General features: G+C 41.9%; 1 protein-coding gene and 1 long non-coding RNA gene across 2 annotated transcripts in view; one reads left to right on the top strand and one right to left on the bottom strand.

The window, feature by feature from the left end:
- Positions 1–4395: 4395 nt before the first annotated feature.
- On the bottom strand, positions 4396–4985 carry LOC103594705. Its single transcript, XR_550875.1, has 2 exons — positions 4798–4985; positions 4396–4638 (listed from the first exon to the last, which is right to left on the bottom strand). It is a non-coding gene; the product is annotated as an uncharacterized LOC103594705 (long non-coding RNA).
- A 215-nt stretch (positions 4986–5200) lies between these two features.
- Positions 5201–19548, top strand: part of LGI1 (leucine-rich, glioma inactivated 1) — a 37133-nt gene continuing 22785 nt past the window's right edge. Inside the window, 2 exon segments of the mRNA XM_008577965.1 lie at positions 5201–5671; positions 6070–6141. Coding sequence (XP_008576187.1) covers positions 5457–5671; positions 6070–6141 — 287 coding nt within the window. The 5' untranslated portion in view covers positions 5201–5456.

The raw sequence follows: 19548 nt of genomic DNA, 5'->3' as shown, positions 1-19548 counted from the left end.
TGCTTTCCCATGGCAAATGAGCAGGCACCTGACCCAAGCTCAGCCTGTCAGACTCTGTGCCTTGGGGAGGAACGTGGGGGGTGAGAACTGGTTGGACTGGATTCACCTGGGGACATTGTCCACTAGCTCCTGCCACCTAGATCCTCAAATATACTCACAAGTTCCTCCATTTTTAATGCTTGCTTGGTCTGGTCTTCCTTGGATCCTGCAAAAATCACTCTATCACCATGGCAACAAGGTCCTTTTGTGCTTAAGTTGGCAGAGTCAATGTCTGTCACTTGCTACCAAACAGTCCTAAGTGACACACTACCTCCAAGCAATCTTAAAGATCTGTCACTGCCCTCGCTCCCCTCCCATTTAATTCTGGCAGGACTACCAGTAGTGGAATGCCTTCTTGGTGACATGCCCTACACATGCATCATCACTAATTCTTATATCAACTATACAGAGATAGTATTATTATTTCTACTTTATGAATGTGGAAGGTGAGGCACAGAGAAGCTTAGCAACTTGCCCAAGGTTGCACAGCTAGTAAATAATAGACACAATATTCCAACAGGTCTGTCTAATTGCTGCCCTCAATCAGTAAATGAAATTTATTGGAATCAAAAGCATTTTCCTGCCATTTCATAGACTCCTGAGGTAGGAGAAGATATTAGCATCCTCTAATGCAGTTTTTTCTTTTTCTTTCTTTCGCTTGTAAACTGATTATAAGAAACAATTCATATCACAACCGTGCACACACACACACACAGGGTGGAAACAAAGGCTTCAAAAGGCAATAGCTACCCTGATAGGTGCAATACACTCCAATTTTTTTATTCAAACAATTATATTTTTAAAGTTCTGCTGGTATCCCCTAGATTGATTTCCCAACCCACTATTGCATCTTACTCACAGCTTCAAAACCTCTGCTCTTTTGAGAAAACTGCTTAAAATGACACCAGTTTGCATGTCTGGGTGTTTATAAAAGGAGGCAAGGCCAAAGCTGGTATCCCCTAGATTGATTTCCCAACCCACTATTGCATCTTACTCACAGCTTCAAAACCCCTGCTCTTTTGAGAAAACTGCTTAAAATGACACCAGTTTGCATGTCTGGGTGTTTATAAAAGGAGGCAAGGCCAAACTTGATCTTTTAAGGCTCCTACTAATGATTTGTTTACTTGAACGATGTGTGTTTCCTAGGCCACACCAGCCTGAGGGGAAAACTGGGATCATAACCACAGCACAGCCTGTTCCTCTCCCACTCTGCTTTCATCGGCTCTTCCAGAACCACCGGCACCCCCACCTCTGCCAAGGACTTCGTCCAGTCTTTCTGAGGATGCCCAGGGAACATTGTACATGTGCTCCCAGACATTGTACATGTCCCTCATTTTCCTTTTCTTCTGCTCTGGCTCCCTGCTGGGATCCTTTGCCAATTCCTCTGATGTCTGCGGGACTGTCACTGCTGCTGGGCCACGAAGGCTGAGCTGTCCCTGGTGAAAACTCTGGTGACTTTGGTCTGAGCCTCGGGCCTGGATGAGGTGCCATTTGTGTTACATCTCTACAGCAGCTCCTGGTGCCAACCACTGTGCGTGGCTCCTCATAGCACCCACGTGCAATGCAATGGTGCCCACCAAACTAGAGAGAACCCTCTCTGTTGCAGGGATCCCAAAGTACATTACACTTACCCTCTCTAATTTACACATGTTCAAGGGTAGTGAGCTGTAAAAATCCTTACCCTACGTTCACTACCATCTTCCTTTCCAACAGCTCTGGACCTCGTCCTTGGGCCAAGCATGGGTGCTCCTACTCTCACCCAAACTGGTGAGTTCTTTCTTTCCCAGGAGGCACCTTGGTTCCCTCATATGGCTAGACTCTTGACAAGGCCACAATCTGTCATCCTTCCCAGAAGTGCCTGTTTCCCAGAGTCAATATAGACTTCTGCTAACCTCATTTTTATTTGAGAGCTTCGCTTTCCAGGTACCAGGAGTCGCAGGCTCAGAACTCAAGTGCTGTTGCAACCATAATGCTGATGACGGTGATGATGATGATGGACCTTTCCCATGGATCAGACCCCACATGAAGCACCTTAGATACACTGTCTTATTTAATTCTCTCAACAAATCTATGTCATATGCACTATTATCCTCTTCATTTTATGGAAGAGAACACTGTGGCTTAGGAAGGTTAAATCGGCCCGTGGTTACACTGCTGGCCAAGTGTACAGCCAGCTCGGACCCAGCTCAGCTCTCCCCTGTAGCTCAGCCTGGGTGCTGAGCCACCTCAGCCAGGCCTCCCAGCTTCCCTGGGCCTCCTTCCAGCTCTGCTTTCATCTTTCTAGGCTCCTCTCCCAAGGGCCCCGGCTGTAATCCACAGGTGGGCTGCCAAACCCTATCTAAATGCCTCCAAGTTGGTGGAAACCCCTAAGCTCTGCTCTCCCTCTTCCCACAGCCTCCCTGTGCTCCCCCAGGCTTCCTGGAGGAGTAGCATGGGAAATGTCCTCTCCCCAGGCCTCTCAAGACTGCAGTGTAGCAACCTGACCTCGCCTCCGCAGTCCCCTCCTCAGACCCAATTCCGGAGCCTGGAAGCAGTTTCTCCTCCCAAAAAGGCCATCAGCATCCTGCACTACATGGTTAAAATTTTGCCTGATCTTAGTGGGTGTTTTAATTGAATAAAGAATTCAAGTCTGGGCTTTAAATGCCATAGAAAAAGAAAAAGTTACTGTCTTTTCAGAATGCCCATTGTAATTTGTCCCTAGAGCTCCCCTCCGTCACCAACGGTCTTTTTTCCACTTGAACTGACAAACTGAACTGCCAGATAAATACAGCTGCAAAGTGAACAGTATGGATACGATTTCTTTCCCTCATTCATTTGCCCTCCCAGCTTTACCCCACAACAGTGAACGACTGCTCACCCTTTGGCTGTGTCTACATAGCACAAAGCCAAAGGCTGACCCAACAGTCTTGACAATTTGGTACATTTGAGAGTGAAACACAGGGACTGAATTATGCTGTTTGACTTCATCAGTCACTTTCACCAAGTATCTGCCATAGTGTCACCCTATGCTGGGTGGCGGCTCTGCCACTAACCATCTGTGTGACCTCTCCCAACCTCAGTTTTCCAATCTGTAATATGCAGGGATTTGATCCAAGATCTCTGGGGTCCCTGAAGGTTCTCAGGGTCTTTATTTTGTAGTTACAAAATACATCATTTACAAGTCAGACAATTTAGGGGTGACTGTTTGAATAAAAATGACACTCCATAAAATTTTCACCACATCATCATTTTATGGAGCAAGTTTCCGCTGTGCACTTGAAGCAGGATTCAGTTACAAAAATCTGACTTGTAGCCAACTTTTAAGTGACACTTTTACTGTTTAAAGTGAGGCTTGCCTGTGGGTCACAGCTTCTAAAAACACCATCGTATGCTCCCTCCTGCATAGATTCCTTGACAGTGAAGCATTAGTAGAATTCATTTTTAAATCATTACTTCTCTTGGACTGGTGGGGTTTTTTTCCTTTCTGTAACATACAACATATTTACAAACTCTCAAAAACTGGCTTAGTGATAATAATCTACTGGTGCTTTTGAAACACAAACCAGGCACTATCCTTCCTCTGCCTAAAACCCTGCAGAGGTGTCTGTTGCAGTCCAGATTGTGAGCAGGCCTTAGCACATGCTGTTGCCTCCACATGGAACGCTCTCACAAACCCCTCTTACTCTTCCTTGTCTTGGAACTCAGCTCAATCATGACTTCCTAAGGGAATTGTCCCAGACTTCCCTGACTAGGTCAGACCCCTTTATTGTAACTCAGGAGCAATTTGAGGTGCATTTGGATGAGGATGTGGTTACCATGAATAGACTGGGCACTCTGCTGTGCTCACATAGTCTGACTGGTTGCCCACTGTGTGTGCAGCCCTGTACAGGCACCAGGTCCACAGCAAGGTCTCTGCCTTCATGGAGCTTACAATCAAATGCGAGAATGGACATGACCCCTCCCCTCACAGAGCTCACAGGGAATTAAAGGAGTGATGGCAGTTAGCGTGGGGCCAGCTGCACGCAGGACAGGGTAGAAGGGCAGGCACTGCATCATGCACCGATGTAGGATGAGGTTATGTCATAATCATGCATTTGCTCAAACAGTCCTCTTAGTACTTTCCATCCAGGAACTTGGAGGAGAAGGGACATGGACTGACAGCTCAGGCTGGCTGTGCCACTTGAAGGACGATCTCCTTCAACATGGTAAGACAATCAAGGGGTCTGTTTTCCTCCTCTTCCTCCATCCTGAGGGTCTTCCCACCCTCTTGGACTAAACCATCCCTCCCCAGGGCCAGGGCCTCTTAATTTCTGCTGCTTTAAATGCATTTTCTTTTCCGATGGTGCATCTCCTTTCCCATCAATTACACCAGTAACATAGCCTGCCGTATTCGTTTAATTTTGTAATAATTACAGAACGTCTGTAGATCCAGCTATTCCCGTCTGTAAAATCAACTAGTTCAGGGCAGAACTGGGATCTCAAGCCAGGTCTCCGGTTCTCAGTCCAGCGTTTCCCCGCCATCTCGCAGCATCCTGGGCAGAGCCAGGCCTTTTTCAAAGCCCCGGGAAGCCAGAGTCTGTCTCCTGCTGGCAGGGAGTTCCTTCCAGGCTTCTGCGGCCACTGCCAGAGAAGGGAGAGTGCGAGAAGTGAGAAGGGGGCCTACACTTCTCTTTCCCTCTCTCATTGTGGAAGAAGGGAATGGATTACACGTGGGGGGAGGGGATTATGAAAATCAATAATTCATGACAGTTGATAAATGTCAGAAAAGTATTTACTCACGTTCATCCCCTGAAAGTCACATTCTCCATGTGTTCTTATTTGTCTTTCAACGATGGCATCAGCCAGGTGCACTCAGCAAGAGATAGCAAGGTATTAGCAGCATGCTGCCGAGAGAGTTTCCTTTAACTTCATTTTTCCAGCCCGGGTTGGCTCCCAGGCTAGTTTTCCTTACTAGGTTGTTTGCTACATGAAAAGCAAATTCCCAGAGGTTTCTTAGATTGCCGACATCCTAAGCAAAATGACTGCTCCCACCCACTCGCCCACCCACCCACTAATAAGACATAATGCCGTCTATTTTTGGTAACAATTAAAGGGCCTCCCAGTGAAAGCAGAAAGCTGTTTATTTTCTGTTACATCACTTGACTTTGCCTTCGAAGGCTGGTCTGTGCTCAGTGTTTTCGTGGTGATGCAAGTCGGCTCTCTCCTCCAGCAGTTGGATCCCTCCCAGCTCACAGCACCTCACAGGTCTCTTCCCCCGAGCCGTGCAGTGCTGGAGCAAGGAGCAGCTCACGAATCAGCTGCAGGTCCCTGTTTTGAAAAGCAGAGATACAGAGGCAGAAGAAAAGGGTGGACTCCTATGTGACCTGTTCTTAGAGCAAGACCATCACCATCTGAATTCCAGAAGCCCTGTTCATGTTTGGGGATATTTTTTCGACTGCATGGAAACAGAGAGAAGCAAAAGGATGGGAAATGCCTGCATCCCCCTGAAAAGAATTGCTTATTTCCTATGTCTCTTATCTGCGCTTTTGCTGACTGAGGGGAAGAGACCAGCGAAGCCAAAATGCCCTGCCGTGTGTACTTGTACCAAAGATAATGCTTTATGTGAGAATGCCAGATCCATTCCACGCACCGTTCCTCCTGATGTTATCTCATTGTAAGGCCCGTAAGCATTTTGATATCTAATTTACAATTTTAAAATTCCAGCCGTGTATTTGGGGCTTTGTATGTACCGGTAGAAGGGCATGGAGAGAGAGATTCCTCTTGCATGCTTGGCCATGTGACAGTGCTAACATTTTGCTGCATTTAGAATTTTTGATTTTTATTAGCTGCTTCTGAACGTGCTTGGATACCCCCCAACCCTGAACATTATTATGAGAAACCTGTAGCAGATTCATCTCTCTTACTCCATCTGGGAAGGAGCAGTATGGTACTTTATAAAATAGTGTCAAAATAGGAACTGTTATGCTAAACCGGATTAACATAAGGTTTGTTCTGTGTGTGTGTCTCTTTGTGTGTCTGTTTGTTTGTTTTTTGTTTTTTGTTTTCTTTCAGATCCTTTGTGAGATCTGGTTTTACTGAAATCTCAGAAGGGAGTTTTTTATTCACACCATCGCTGCAGCTCTTGTGAGAAATATTTATATCATGACTATTTTTAATATGGCATATATTTGGATAAGCCCTGTAGTAAAATTATCTCAATATTAATTTTGTCAAATGTGAATATGTTTCTGAAAGGAAAGAGAATATCAGTAAAGCGAGAGGTGCACAGGTTTGTTTGAGACTTCACAGCAGCAGTGCAGGTTGATTCTTGCAGTGGTAAATTTGTTAACCTCTAATGCTGTCTACTTCAATGGCTATTTATGAAGTTGTTGGAATGTTGCAACAATGATCCCAAATCTTCTCCACTATTTTACTTTCATTTTTAACTTGAGAACTTTGGTTATTTTGCCTTGGAGTTTTTGAATTAGTCGATACAGAACCCAGCATAACATATGTGCTCAAGATGTTGTCTCCTGGGAATCCGGGGCAGGCTGCTACTCGGTATGATTTACCATGTGGGAAAAAAAAAAAATGTGGTTCTTTCTAGGTAATTCCTTAACATATCAATTCTCAAGAGACTGTTTTCTAATCTCATACAATTTATAACTAGTCCCCTTACAAGGAGGGAAAGAAAATATTAATGTAGGATAGTGCAAAGAATTACTCTTTGCTATGTGTTTTGAGTTGGCCACAAGGGAACCACATATTCAGTCTATGCCTGAAAATATTTTTTAAAACAATATTTGGTTAAGAAATTAGATCTCTTCACAGGCATAATGTAACATGCATAATTTGTTCTGATATGTAATGTTTGGCAATTGGAGTTCTAATTCTTAGAGCAGTATCACATAGGGGTCAAGAGATCTCCCAGTACTCAGGTATCAGGCAAAAGAATTGGGTTGTAGCTAGACGTTGCAGGGAGAATTAGCCAATAGTCAGTCAGCTGAGTTTTAGGTATCTTAACTGCATGACTCAGGACCCAAGTTTTTTGCGTGTTTTGTTTTGGTTTTTCTTGCCTTACTTGGCCATTTTAGCTGTTTCAGGTTATATACACATAGGCAAATGGCATGGAATTGAAATTGGAGAGGCCTATGTTTGAATCTCACCTCACAACTCATAGAACCTAGACATGTATTCTTGTGCAAATTACTAAGTCTCACTGAGCCTCAGTCTCCTTATCTGTAAAATGGAGATGATAACACACACTTCAAAGGGTTGTTATCAGAGATAAATAAGACTTAAGATTTAAAGCACTTGGTGTAAGATATGGCAAGTTGTTACATGTTTTTATGAATGGTAGGGTTTTAAACTTTTATGCTAAGCCAAATGTCACTCAATCTATTGTTTTGTCTGTATGAAATCTCAAAACTGGTTTGACTATTTCATTGAATTCACAAAGTTGATCGGGTATTTTGACATTACGTAATGAAGTTGGCTAATATCCTTCCACTGGCTAATGTCTTCAAGTGACTAATAGTTGAGTAGACTATTTCTAAAGAGTTTATCTATTTGATTGATGGCTAGTGGCATGATGAGGGGAAGTGTTATCACATCAAACAAATCCAAGAAAGATAGTCTCTTTAGCACAGAAAGGAGCAAAGTCCCTAATTCTGTGATCCTTACATAGGATAAGAATTGCTGTATGTGAGAAAGTGATAAATTGTGTTTATGTTGCTCATTTGTTTCATAAATAAATGGCTCATTTAGAAAGCATCCTTTTGATGTGCTAAACCACCTCCCTCCCCCTAGGAGAGTAAAATAGATCAGTCCTTAAAATTCAAGAAGTCTCAGTCACACAACTCCTTATATTCTGACACTAGATGGACACTAACTTTGACAAGAAAGCCTGGATTGATCAGCCTCATCAGCTATAACATTGTGCTAAACCACCTCCCTCCCCCTAGGAGAGTAAAATAGATCAGTCCTTAAAATTCAAGAAATCTCAGTCACACAACTCCTTATATTCTGACACTAGATGGACACTAACTTTGACAAGAAAGCCTGGATTGATCAGCCTCATCAGCTATAACATCTCCACTTTGTTTTCGTTGGGTGGACCCAGCCACGGCAAGCAGAGATGCTGGACAGTGTTATAGAAATAGTTACCGGCTGCTGCAGGGTAATGTGATTACACGTATTTAGAATCACAGAGGGAAGCCAAGGGACTAGTTTTTAAATAGCCCAACCGAGTGTGTGCCATGCCCCTGTGTCCCATGCTCTGAGTTCCTATGGAACATTCCAGTCCTTATTTTCTAAAAGCAGTTCAGGTTTCAGAAATAACAAAAGGACGAGTAATTCTTGCCCTGTACGTCCTCAGTTAACTCACATTGGCTAACCTCAACATGGTAGATTTGGGCCAGGGCTGATCTTATGCAAAATTATTAGGGGTCGAAGTTTGTCCCTAGTCTCCAGGACCCTGTTCTGGAAGACTTTGTTCTCCGTCCTTGCTGCCCAATATTCTCTGCATCCTCCTGTCCTCAGGAAAGGTCTAAATAAGCTTATTTCCCCTGGGGAGGAAATAAATAATAAGTACGAATGGGGTCACAACCAAAACAATTGTGGGAATGCACGCATCACAGTCAGAAGGAGTTCTGTGGGACAGGGCCGTCCAGTGCCCTGAAAACCCCGCAAGGGTTGCCAACCTCCCATTGGAATGTGAACACCAAGGGGCCTGCACTTGGTCACCATAGATCAGGCCTAGATCACACCAGCCATTGCTAGGGGTTTGCAATTAATTCTTGAGACACTTGTGACCACAGATTATCAAACTGACCCATCATCTCCTGTAAAAAGATAAACTTCAGAATTAAATCTGCTTGATTGATATACAAAAGCAGTTGGTCTCTTACACCATTGTTGGAAAGGGAAAAGAAATGCACCCTTCCCAACATCCACCCTAACAATCCGATAATTTCATTATGGCCCCAGATGCTTTTTCAGACCTTCTGCATGATGAGAAAGACTTTCTGAAATGTCAGCCTGAGGTACTGAGGAAAACAGATGCGATACCTCAAGTTACAGGTAGTATTTGGGAAAAGATCCTGGTAGGCCATGGCTGGCAGTTTGTGTTGGAAAACAAGGAAAACAAAAACCCAGAATCTGTAGAGAAAAGACAAAGAATAAAGTTATCCAATAAAAATTCATCAGATTAGGTATACAAAACATTTTTTTTAATCTCACGGTTTTAAACAATAACACACATGCACACACACAAAAATCCTTTCTCAAGTAAATACAATTTTATTCATGTTTCCATAGGGCCAGTTTTGAAATATAACCAGTGAGAATGATTATGCATTCTAACTTGCTTTTAGTGATAGAAAGTGGTTCTTTTAGTGAATGAGATTTAGAAAAATGTGTTTTCACACATTACAACCCTGTTTCTTCTCTATTACAGACTGAAATCCCCAGTGATATAGACTCATGACAGAAGTAAAATTCAAATTTAAGAGGAGAAGATGTGGCCACATTACCATTTGTTTATAACATATTTTAATGAGCTAAACCCCTCTAACTCCTAAGAGAGTTCTATTTACAGAGAATAAATTCCAGGGTTAGTTTTAGTATCATGCTCAAAAAAATATATATATGTAAGAATTTAATTTGACCAGAAAAAAAACTCTACTTATTCCAATAAGATTTGATTTTGTTTGAAACACAGAATTGATCCTTCCGGGGTGAAAATAGCATTATTTTAAAAATTAATACACAGTTGACACACAAGTACATAATGCATTAGAAATTTAATACTAAAAGCAAGTGGAAAAGCAAATAGCATGGACAAGAGACTAAGTCCATTCTTACTGTGACTTTATTAGTTAGTCCTTCAAAATATTATTTGCCCTGGAAAAAATACCCGTGGCCTATCTTACCTTTAAAATAACTGCCATCATTTTCTGTCCCTTCTTATATACTACAAGTGTGGGAAAAATTAGCAATCGTCAATGAGCACTCAAGCCGGACCTATCAGCTGAGAGCGCATCAGAGGACCGATTAGCTGTTGTAGATGAGCATGTTTTGGTTTGTGGCTAGCGGATGCCCACACGATGTACTGGAAAGTAAAAATTTGTTGTCTAGATTGTTTTGTCTACAGTTTTCCCAATGAGACACAGATCTGATCCTTAACTTTTTAGTTAATTAATTCTTGTAACTGTGTAAACTAGCCCTGTACGGCAAATGTTTTCTTTGTAAGCCTATTTCCTCCTCTCAGTTATTCAGGCAAGAAACGTAAGAGTTACTCTCCCCTTCTCCCTCACTGTCCTCTTCCAACTGGACAAGTCCCCTCTCAGACAGCGTGAGAATCCACCGCCTCTTCTGCCCCCAGCGAGGGGGAACCGCCACCCCCTAATTGAGGCTCATCGAGGCTGCGTTCACGGTTTCTCAGGCTGCTTCCTCTGTCTGCTTTCAGTTCCCATCCTAGCCATGTCCCTTAGTGTTACCCTCGGAAACGCAGCTCTCACCATGTCACCTTCTGCCTGGAAGCCTGTAATGGCTCCCTAGAAACAGAGAAAGTCTAAATGCCTGAGTTGGTTCTTTCCTATTTGTCCAGGGTTAACATTGACAACATTGACCCCCCCCCACACACACACACACGCAAACATGCTCCATTCATACCAGGCTGAAGTATCTCAATGCCATGACCTCAGATTCTGTAGACTTTACTGATGTCCCCAGTACTGCTGCTATTTATTAGAGCTGTTTATGGTTGTATCTGCCTCATGCCTAGGGAAGAGCCTAGATGTTTTAGGCCTACACATCACTTTTGATGTATTTGTTGAATTCAATCCATACTTCCATAGATTTCATGCTAAAGATTCCTGTTTTACAATCCATAGATAGTCCTGGTCATGTTCACACCCTTTCTTATGTTGGGTATACCCAATCTAAAAGTGAGCCAAACCAAAAATAGTGCAAAGAGATATTTGCTCATGAAGTTATGACTTCAAACTTCTGTCAACAGAGATTTCAGGGAGCCAGAATATCTAAGGCAAAGCATCTCAGCCTTTCTGCACACCCACTGCTGAGTCTCTTCCTTAGGCTCCAGGTTCCTCATTGGACTGTGGAGGCTGACTAGTCTCTCTTCTTTTTTTTTTCCTTTTTGTCTTTTTTTCATGTCCGGCAACGGATTGCAACCCTACCGGACTGGGACTGGCAACGGGATCGCAACCCTCGGTGTTGCTCCCACACCTCGCTCAGCCAGTGAGCGAGAACCGGTCTGTATGTGGGATCCGAACCCTCGGCGGGAGCGCCACCGTGCTCCCAAGCGGCGCACTGTAGCAGTGCGCCACCGGGCCGGCCCAGACTAGTCTCTCTTCTAAGAGGGGTAAAATTCCCCTTTATCCAGTCTGATAGGATATCCAAAGGGAAATGTTGTTTAAGCATTATTAAGATTTTTAAAAATTAACACAAAGAAAATTTCCTTTTTGACTTATTTATATCCACTTAGCTAAAACAAGTGTTTATTTATTGTATAGTTGCAAGTAGTGACAAATGAAAGCAAAAGCCTCCCATTTTAGCAAACATGTTTTGGGGTTCCACCAAGTAGCAGGTCCAGTGTTGGGCTTTGTAAGGGATACAAAGAAAAGTGACAAGCTGTCACTCCCTACCCTGATATGGCAGCTCCAAGTTAGCAGTGATTCCTAAAAAGGTAAATTGTACTTTGCCTGTATCTGAATGTATTGTAAGGTATCTTGATAAGCTTTCTCGTTTTGTTCAAAATGGTATTCAGTTGATTGGTAATGCCAGTTGTTGATCCTTTAACTAACATGGGCTGCAAAACATCTGCAGGGGCTTTAGAACATCAGCCATGATATCAGAATGGCTGACCCTGGTGAGCTGACATGACAAGTGGCAAAGAACACAGGCTCTGTGGTCAGATAAACCCAGGTTCAAACCTCCACTCTGCTGCTAACTAGTTGTGTGATTTGGGGCAAGCTTAATCAAGCCTAGATATCTGTATCTACAAAATGGGGAATAACCATGGTACCTATTGCACAGGATTACAGTAAGGACTAAATGAAACAGTGCATGAAAAGTGCTTGGCACCGTTCCTGTAACTCAATAAACATTAGCTTTATTATAGTATCTGAAAATCACTTTAATTTAAACTACTGTAACATCACAGTAGTGTCTGGTTGTGTGATCTGGGTTTGACTGCAATCCTGGCTTTAAAATTTAATGGTTCTACATACAGGTCTCTATCAGAACCTGCTAAGAAATCTTTCCTTCAAATACTTCTCACAGGAAATATGATCTATTTACCTTTCAAAAACAGTCATAACCCTCTCACTTCTCCCTCATGAATAAAATAACTGGCACCACATTTTGTAAAGCATGTCAGATTTGGTTTAAAATAATTAACGTTGGCCCGTATTCAGATGAGTGGCTCTGTGGTAGGATGCATAGAGGCTTGAACTAGAGGTCAGGAGACATAAGTTTGAATTCCAGATTGGCCACTATTGGGCTGTGGGACTTTACATAGGTCACAAAATTATACACGTAAAATACCAGAGGTAGATTAAATTATGCTTCTCAAACTGAAATGCTAATGGGGTTTAGGGTGGTAAGATAAATGAAGGAAGCAGTTGGTTATAAGACAATATGGAGTGGTGGTGACTGAGGTAAACCAGATTAGATAGCTTGCCTAAAAATGACGTCCTCGCCTCCAACTGAGTATTGCTGATGGGAATGTGGTACATGGACAGGGGGCCATATCTTCCTATTTTTTAAGGGAAAGCAGAAATCTGTAGGCAGATTTTTAAACAGGATAAAGACCAAACAAAGCTTAAGTTGGCATTTTGAGGCCTTCATATTCAATTACGACTAAGATCTCTTCCTATCTTAAAATTCTATTGTATTGTATTGTATTCTACAAACAGAGCATTAATTTAATACAATATAGAAAATGACCTTGTTAAAGAAATGGACAAAAATTATTTTATCAGTTCTAACAAACCAGTAAATTAAATTGTTAATTGACAGAGCCTCATAATGTGGAATTGGCTGTTATAAAGTTATCTTTAAAATAATAATGTAATTCTCAGTCTCCCAAACAGGTCCAAAGGGATCTTACCAGGCCCTCCACATAGTGGCTGATGGTATAACAGTGTTTCAATATCTCTCTCATGGGGCAAGGACTGGAAAGGAATTGTTGGGTCCATTTACATAGCAGGATGGCAGGTGTTTGCCTGCGTAAAATATGATTTAAAAGTGCTGAATCTTTAAAAAATACAGACTAAAATGTATATGTACAAATAACTCTTGACTTACAAAGAATTCATCGTGGATGAGTTCATCATAATTCTTCCCAACTGTGCTTCCATGGCTATGAATTTCTGAATCCTTGTTTGAGAATTGTTCTCACTGCCAGTTTACAAGCCATGCAATAAAATCAAGTATGGTTTTGTTAAGGGCATCAGTCATTTTTGTATCGTCTGGTGCTAAGCACCTTATATATCATTATTTATTTTATCCTTAATAACCCTTTGAGGTGGGTATGATTATCTCTATTTTACAGATGAAGCACTGAGTCCTAAAAGAGTTAGGTAACCTCCTCAAAGTCACACCCCTAATAAGTAGCAGAGCTGGGCTTTAACCCACATCCTCACTTTTAACCACTTCTGTTTACTTCCTCCTAAACATGAATTATTGGGCTTGACTTTGCATAGTTTTGTTCCTAAAATCAAATTCCCTCTCAAAGGGTCAGCCTTTGCCATTAACAAAAGTATTCAGGGGAATGTGTCCTGATTTCTGGAGACAATGACTGAAAAAGAGTTTCAAAAGCCCTTTGAAAGAGGGGCAGCATTGCTGGCAAGAACATCTAGTTTCCCTAGGTTTCAACTCTCATTTGTATGTGTAAGCTCCAATTTCTCTGCTGAAAAAGAGAGAGAGAGAGAGAGAGAGAAAGAAAAGAGCAAGGGAAAAAGGCTTTATTTACTTTAAAGTTACACCTTATACCAGTGTTTTCTAAACTTGTGTCCTGTGGCGCAGTTGTCCTGAAAGAAAAGAGTCTGCTCAAATAAATTTGGGAAACTGCGCATTCTCTCCTTGCTTGGCTATTCACACTGCACCTTGGCATTAAAAATTCTCTGAAATTATTTAAAGTTGTTTCACTTTTCTAACATCCCATAGAATATTGGTTCTATGAAACATACGTTGGGAATATATGCATGTGATATTTATTTTATTTATTAGCTTAATTATTTATAGCTCACCTTGTTCTAGAGAGGCTGGATAGCACAGCATAGACAGGTAGAAAGAATCCCATTCTCATACTATAAACCGTTAGTCTCCATAGAAGGAGCGACTTGAGCCAATTTCGTTAGCATGGATTTACTGATGTGATATCTGAGAGTCAGGGCTCACCACCACCTATACACCGGTCAAGCAGCTTGGAATACCTCTTCTTTAGAGATCTGCTAGTAGATGTTCCTTTTGGGGGAGAAGGAGACGATCACTCACAGCCAACTCAGCAGGAAAAAGGCTCCTGAGCTTACACTCTTGCTGTTTTTATTTGGAGCGGGTTCCCTCACAGCTATTTCCTAAGTAGCTAAACCACCATTTCCCTGGGTTTGTTCCATGGAATGTTCATTTTGGGTAAAGCTCAATGATAAAAGTATCCCCTTATCGACAAGATTGGGAAGCTGCATATTTAATTCCCTTTTGAAGAGTCTAAATCTACTTAAGGATAGAAAAGACTCTCACAGTTAAGAACCCTGATTAACTTCTTTAAGCCACTTTTCTTAAACTTATCTGCCATTTTTTTTTTGTTCGTGGAAGTATATTAGCCCCTTGAAGTTCTTGCATTCTTGGGAATATCCTCTGGGAAATACTGGGCAAGGCTGTTGTAGGTTTGCAGCAGGTACTGGGCAGAGCTGATGGAACAAGAAAGGAGAAGCTGGCTTCACTCCTGGCCAGTAACCAGTCCCAGTTAAGAACCCTGATTAACTTCTTTAAGCCACTTTTCTTAAACTTATCTGCCATTTTTTTTTTTTTTGTTCGTGGAAGTATCTTAGCCCCTTGAAGTTCTTGCATTCTTGGGAATATCCTCTGGGAAATACTGGGCAAGGCTGTTGTAGGTTTGCAGCAGGTACTAGGCAGAGCTGATGGAACAAGAAAGGAGAAGCTGGCTTCACTCCTGGCCAGTAACCAGTCCCAGTGAAAAGAACTTGCCTGAGCCTGGAGTCCCAGCTCTGCCACTTACAAGCTTTGACTTACTTTACCTGTCACATTTGTTTTCTTTATGTTCTAAGCAGAGAACATAAAACCTATATTATAGCATTCATCTGAGGATTAAAATGAGATGCCAACCTGCTAAGATGAGGCCTGGCACAGAACAGTCTTTAGATAAAATTCTAGCTGCTTCCTCTTGTTGTTTTACAATCAGGGAGATAGAGGGGGATTTTATAAAAACATGGGAAGTGTGGGTATGACTAGTTGTGCCAGCTCCTAGAAAAGGCAGTTTTGACTGTCCTGGGAAGAGGGGTAATGGACCATAAGACCAAGGAGTGGGTCCATGCTCCAATCTTTGCTAGTGTGCATGCCAAGGATGTCCCCACAAATCTAAAACCTACAGCCTAATCCTGGCCCTGCCACTGACAAAAAATGTGACCTTGGTCATCACTTAACCTCTGTAAGCCACAGTTTCCTCATCGAAAGAGAGAAGTTAGACTATATATGTCTCTGGAGTACCCCCCACTCAGATTAATGTGGAGCCAAAATTAGGTTATTCCCAATCCATCCACATTGAAGAGGTGGTAGTCTACTTAAGGATCAGCTGAATTACATTGAAAATGTTTTTCGAAAATGAGAGTCAAAAAGAACTGTCAAATAATGTACTCGTGCAATGCTTCCCATTTGATGCTTTCCTATCTTAAGAGCATATTTTAAAATATTCAAAGGTAAATTATTCACATGGCATATGCACTTAGAATGTGTGCATTTAACTAATGTGAATCATCAGCCTATTATTAAGTATCATTCAACCAGCCCTATACTTTTGGATAAAAGAGAATATTAGTAATAACCAGAGGGTCTGAATCATTTAAGCAAAGCCAGCTCTAAACAAGCTGGAAAGCGCTCCACCTGAGCCCTCATAGCTTCCAACGGTTGTAACTGTGCATCTTGTGCACTCATTTACAAACACATATACACATGCATGTACAAACACACATACCCATAAATACTTGGGAATGTGCACACTCATGTTCCTACACACTTCCCATGGCTGCTTAATACCCTGGACAGTGCCTATCAAAGTCTTGTTGGGCAGGTGACAAGCCCACTGGACCTAAGTTTCCTTAGCAGTAAAACTAAGGAACTTTGCTAGATATGTCAGGGCTCTTTCAGCTCTGACATTTCACGTCTATGTTCTTTGCTTAGATATTCTTTGGCAAAAGTATTGGAAACATACTCATATACATTATCTCATGTAATTGTTGGAATCATCCAGAAGTCTTTTTGCTATTATAATTCCCATTTTAACAGATGATGGAACATTATTCACCTATTTAAGGCATTAATGTACAATAATAAGTGGCAGCTACAAGCTTTGAAGTCCAGTTCTCTCTTCTATATCCAATCAATGCAGTCTCCAAGTGACAACTAGGTACTGGCTGCTCACTCCTCTCTTCTTTATCCAGAGTAGTTTTCACAGAGGGGGATAATATGGGAGAACCTCCTATGTCATCTCCCCTCCACAGCCAGGAGAACCTGCTCTGGGCTGGAATATAGGATGCAGACCACTCATGGGCCAATGACAATTCTCATGGCAGTCAAGACATTACAGGGGACTGGAAAGAGTCTGAGGAAGTAAGTGTCATTCCAGTTAGGGTCCGTGATCTGGGACCAGATGAGCAGTCTGGCTTGAGACATAGGAGGTTTTCTCAGCAGGGGTCGTCCTCCCCGCACCGTTCAGCCATCTGCAGATCAGCCTCCCTGCACCCCAACCCCCCATGCCTACTCTTCCATGAATGAAGCCTGCAATGCTGCAAATACAGACTCATACATCTTTAGAGCTAAAAGAAACTATCTAGGCTAGCCCGCTCGTTTTACAACATAGAGAGGAGAAGTGGTGTGCTCAAGGCCAAACGGAGGACTTAAGGCTGAGTAGGAATTAAGACTCAGACTCCCTGATTCCCTCTTCAGTGTGCTCCTTCCCTGGCCCCTAGAAGAGGTGAGAAGCCAGGGCACAAAAGCTCTTTAGCAGCCCACCAGACTTGGCACCAACACGTGTGCCTGCACAGTCCTCTCACTCTGATGGACTCTGTCTCCAGCCTCTCAGCTGGACTTTGAGCAGCTTTAGCCTTGAGCCCCTGCAGTCAGTCCCTCATTCTTAGAGCCCCTCTCCTTCATCTACTTCTCTGTCACTGGCCCCAGGCTCCCTCCAAGCCATGAACTCCATGCTAACCCTGTCACCTACTTTTCTGCTCCTTTTGAAGTAAATTCTGCTGGTCCTAGCTTTAAGCCCAACCAGAAATCCCTTAACAATCTTATGGCCTTTTTGCTAAAGTGTTGTTGCTTATGAAGGGATGTGACCCACCCCTACAGGCAGCTGGATGGAGGCAGCTGGAGCTTGGGGTTAGCAGACATTTCACAGGTCACATCTTCTGATCGATCTCAGTGCACAATTAATAATAAAATTATGGAAGCTTTTTCCAAAAAACTTATCATCAACAGGGAACTTTAAGAATGTTATTCTAAATAACTGTTGAAATCAAATAGGCAATTTAAAAAGATTATCGCATATTAAAACTTACTGGATGCTTTACACAGAAGTAGACTTATATTTCTAAATATTTTTATTTTTAATCAGAAATATTAAAAATATATTATTGAGCACTAAACTCAGTGAATATCCTAAGGAAATCAGGAGGAAAAAAGACAATAATGATGAAAAGATAAAATGAATTAAGAAGCAGAGGGAATAATAAATAAATCTAAGATTTGATCCTTGGAAAAAAAGCAATAAAATAGCAGACATTTGAAGGAAGCAGCACTCACAAATCAGGGAGGCATTAATTATTCCACAAAAGCTTCGGGTAAATTTTGGTAAATATTTAGAAAAAATTGAGGTAGTGTCTCACCTCACATCATACATAAAAGTCCCAAATGGGTTAAAGAGCTAAATGTAAAAAAATAAGTAAATAAAAATAAAAAGGGAGGATTACATAATATTTCATTGATGTCAAGGTAGAAAAGAACATTTTAAGAATAAAAGCAGAGAACCCATACACAATGGAAGTTGATATATTTTGTTAAATAAAAATGTAAAGCATCTATATGTTAAAAATTATGAGTGAAAAGTCAAATCATAATTAGTAGGGGAAAACTCTTAACATGAAATAAGATAGGAAAAGAATATTCATATTAAATAAAAAGTGCTTAAAAAGCAGGGAAAACAGGTAAAGGACATGATTTCATAGAAAAAGAAACAAAAATAATGATACTAAATGTTGGAGGATGTGGGCAGATAGGCATTTTCATTCTCTGAATTGGATAAATAAGATAGGAAAAGAATATTCATATTAAATAAAAAGTGCTTAAAAAGCAGGGAAAACAGTTAAAGGACATGATTTCATAGAAAAAGAAACAAAAATAATGATACCAAATGTTGGAGGACGTGGGCAGATAGGCATTTTCATTCTCTGAATTGGATGTGTAATTTACTACAAGTTAGCAATAAAGAACTAGAGACTTAAAAACCCTCGATAGTTCAATAATCCTACTGTACAGCCTTTCTAAATCTCCCTCCTGGTAAGGAAGCATACACTCCCTTGGTTACAGAAGAGAAAAATCCTCCCTGCTCCTCCCACAGTCTCTTTTTTCTACTGAATCCATAAGTGTGCAGCCCTTAGGAGACGATACAGATAGGCTGAGGCATATCCCTGTGTCTACCTCCACCAAATTCTAAGGGGAAATGCCTGGCTCCTTCCCTCCCTGAGAAAAGAGGAAGTGGCAGAGACCTCCAGTGTTCCCATGGGACCAGGGCAGAGGGCAAATTCTATACCGCCTCTGCACAAGCCCACAGGATGGCTGCTTGACAAGGTCATTCAGGCAGAACATTGGTCCCCACAAACCCTTCCATGATGCTGCTGTTGTGAGGATCGTTGTCACACCTGACTCATATTATTGCAGTCTCTTGCTACATGTAATTCGTAATAACTTCTTATAGCATACATTATACGAAGTTATACGGCCTGTTTGGTCAGTGTACAATTGTGGATAAGCCAGAGCTCATTCCTATGTTGGAACATGGGATGGCATTGCATGATGTCAGAGCAGATTGCCTAGTTGAATTTTGTGAACTTCTGAATACTCTGGAGGGCTTACTAATGCACAGATTGTGCAACTCCAGCTCCAGAGTTTCTTTCTCAGGAGCCTGAGAATGTGCATTTCTAGCAAGTCCCCAGGTGGTGCTCAGGCTGCTCATCTGGGGGCCACATTTTGAGAACCACTGCCTTGGGCAAACTGTTTTTGTTTTTTTTCCTGCCA

The sequence above is a fragment of the Galeopterus variegatus genome, unplaced genomic scaffold (assembly GCF_000696425.1).
Source record: "Galeopterus variegatus unplaced genomic scaffold, G_variegatus-3.0.2 Scaffold1608, whole genome shotgun sequence".
In the NCBI taxonomy this organism is placed as follows: Eukaryota; Metazoa; Chordata; class Mammalia; order Dermoptera; family Cynocephalidae; genus Galeopterus; species Galeopterus variegatus.
The sequence above is the reverse complement of the archived record's forward strand: the minus strand, read 5'-3'. Positions and strand labels throughout refer to the sequence as shown.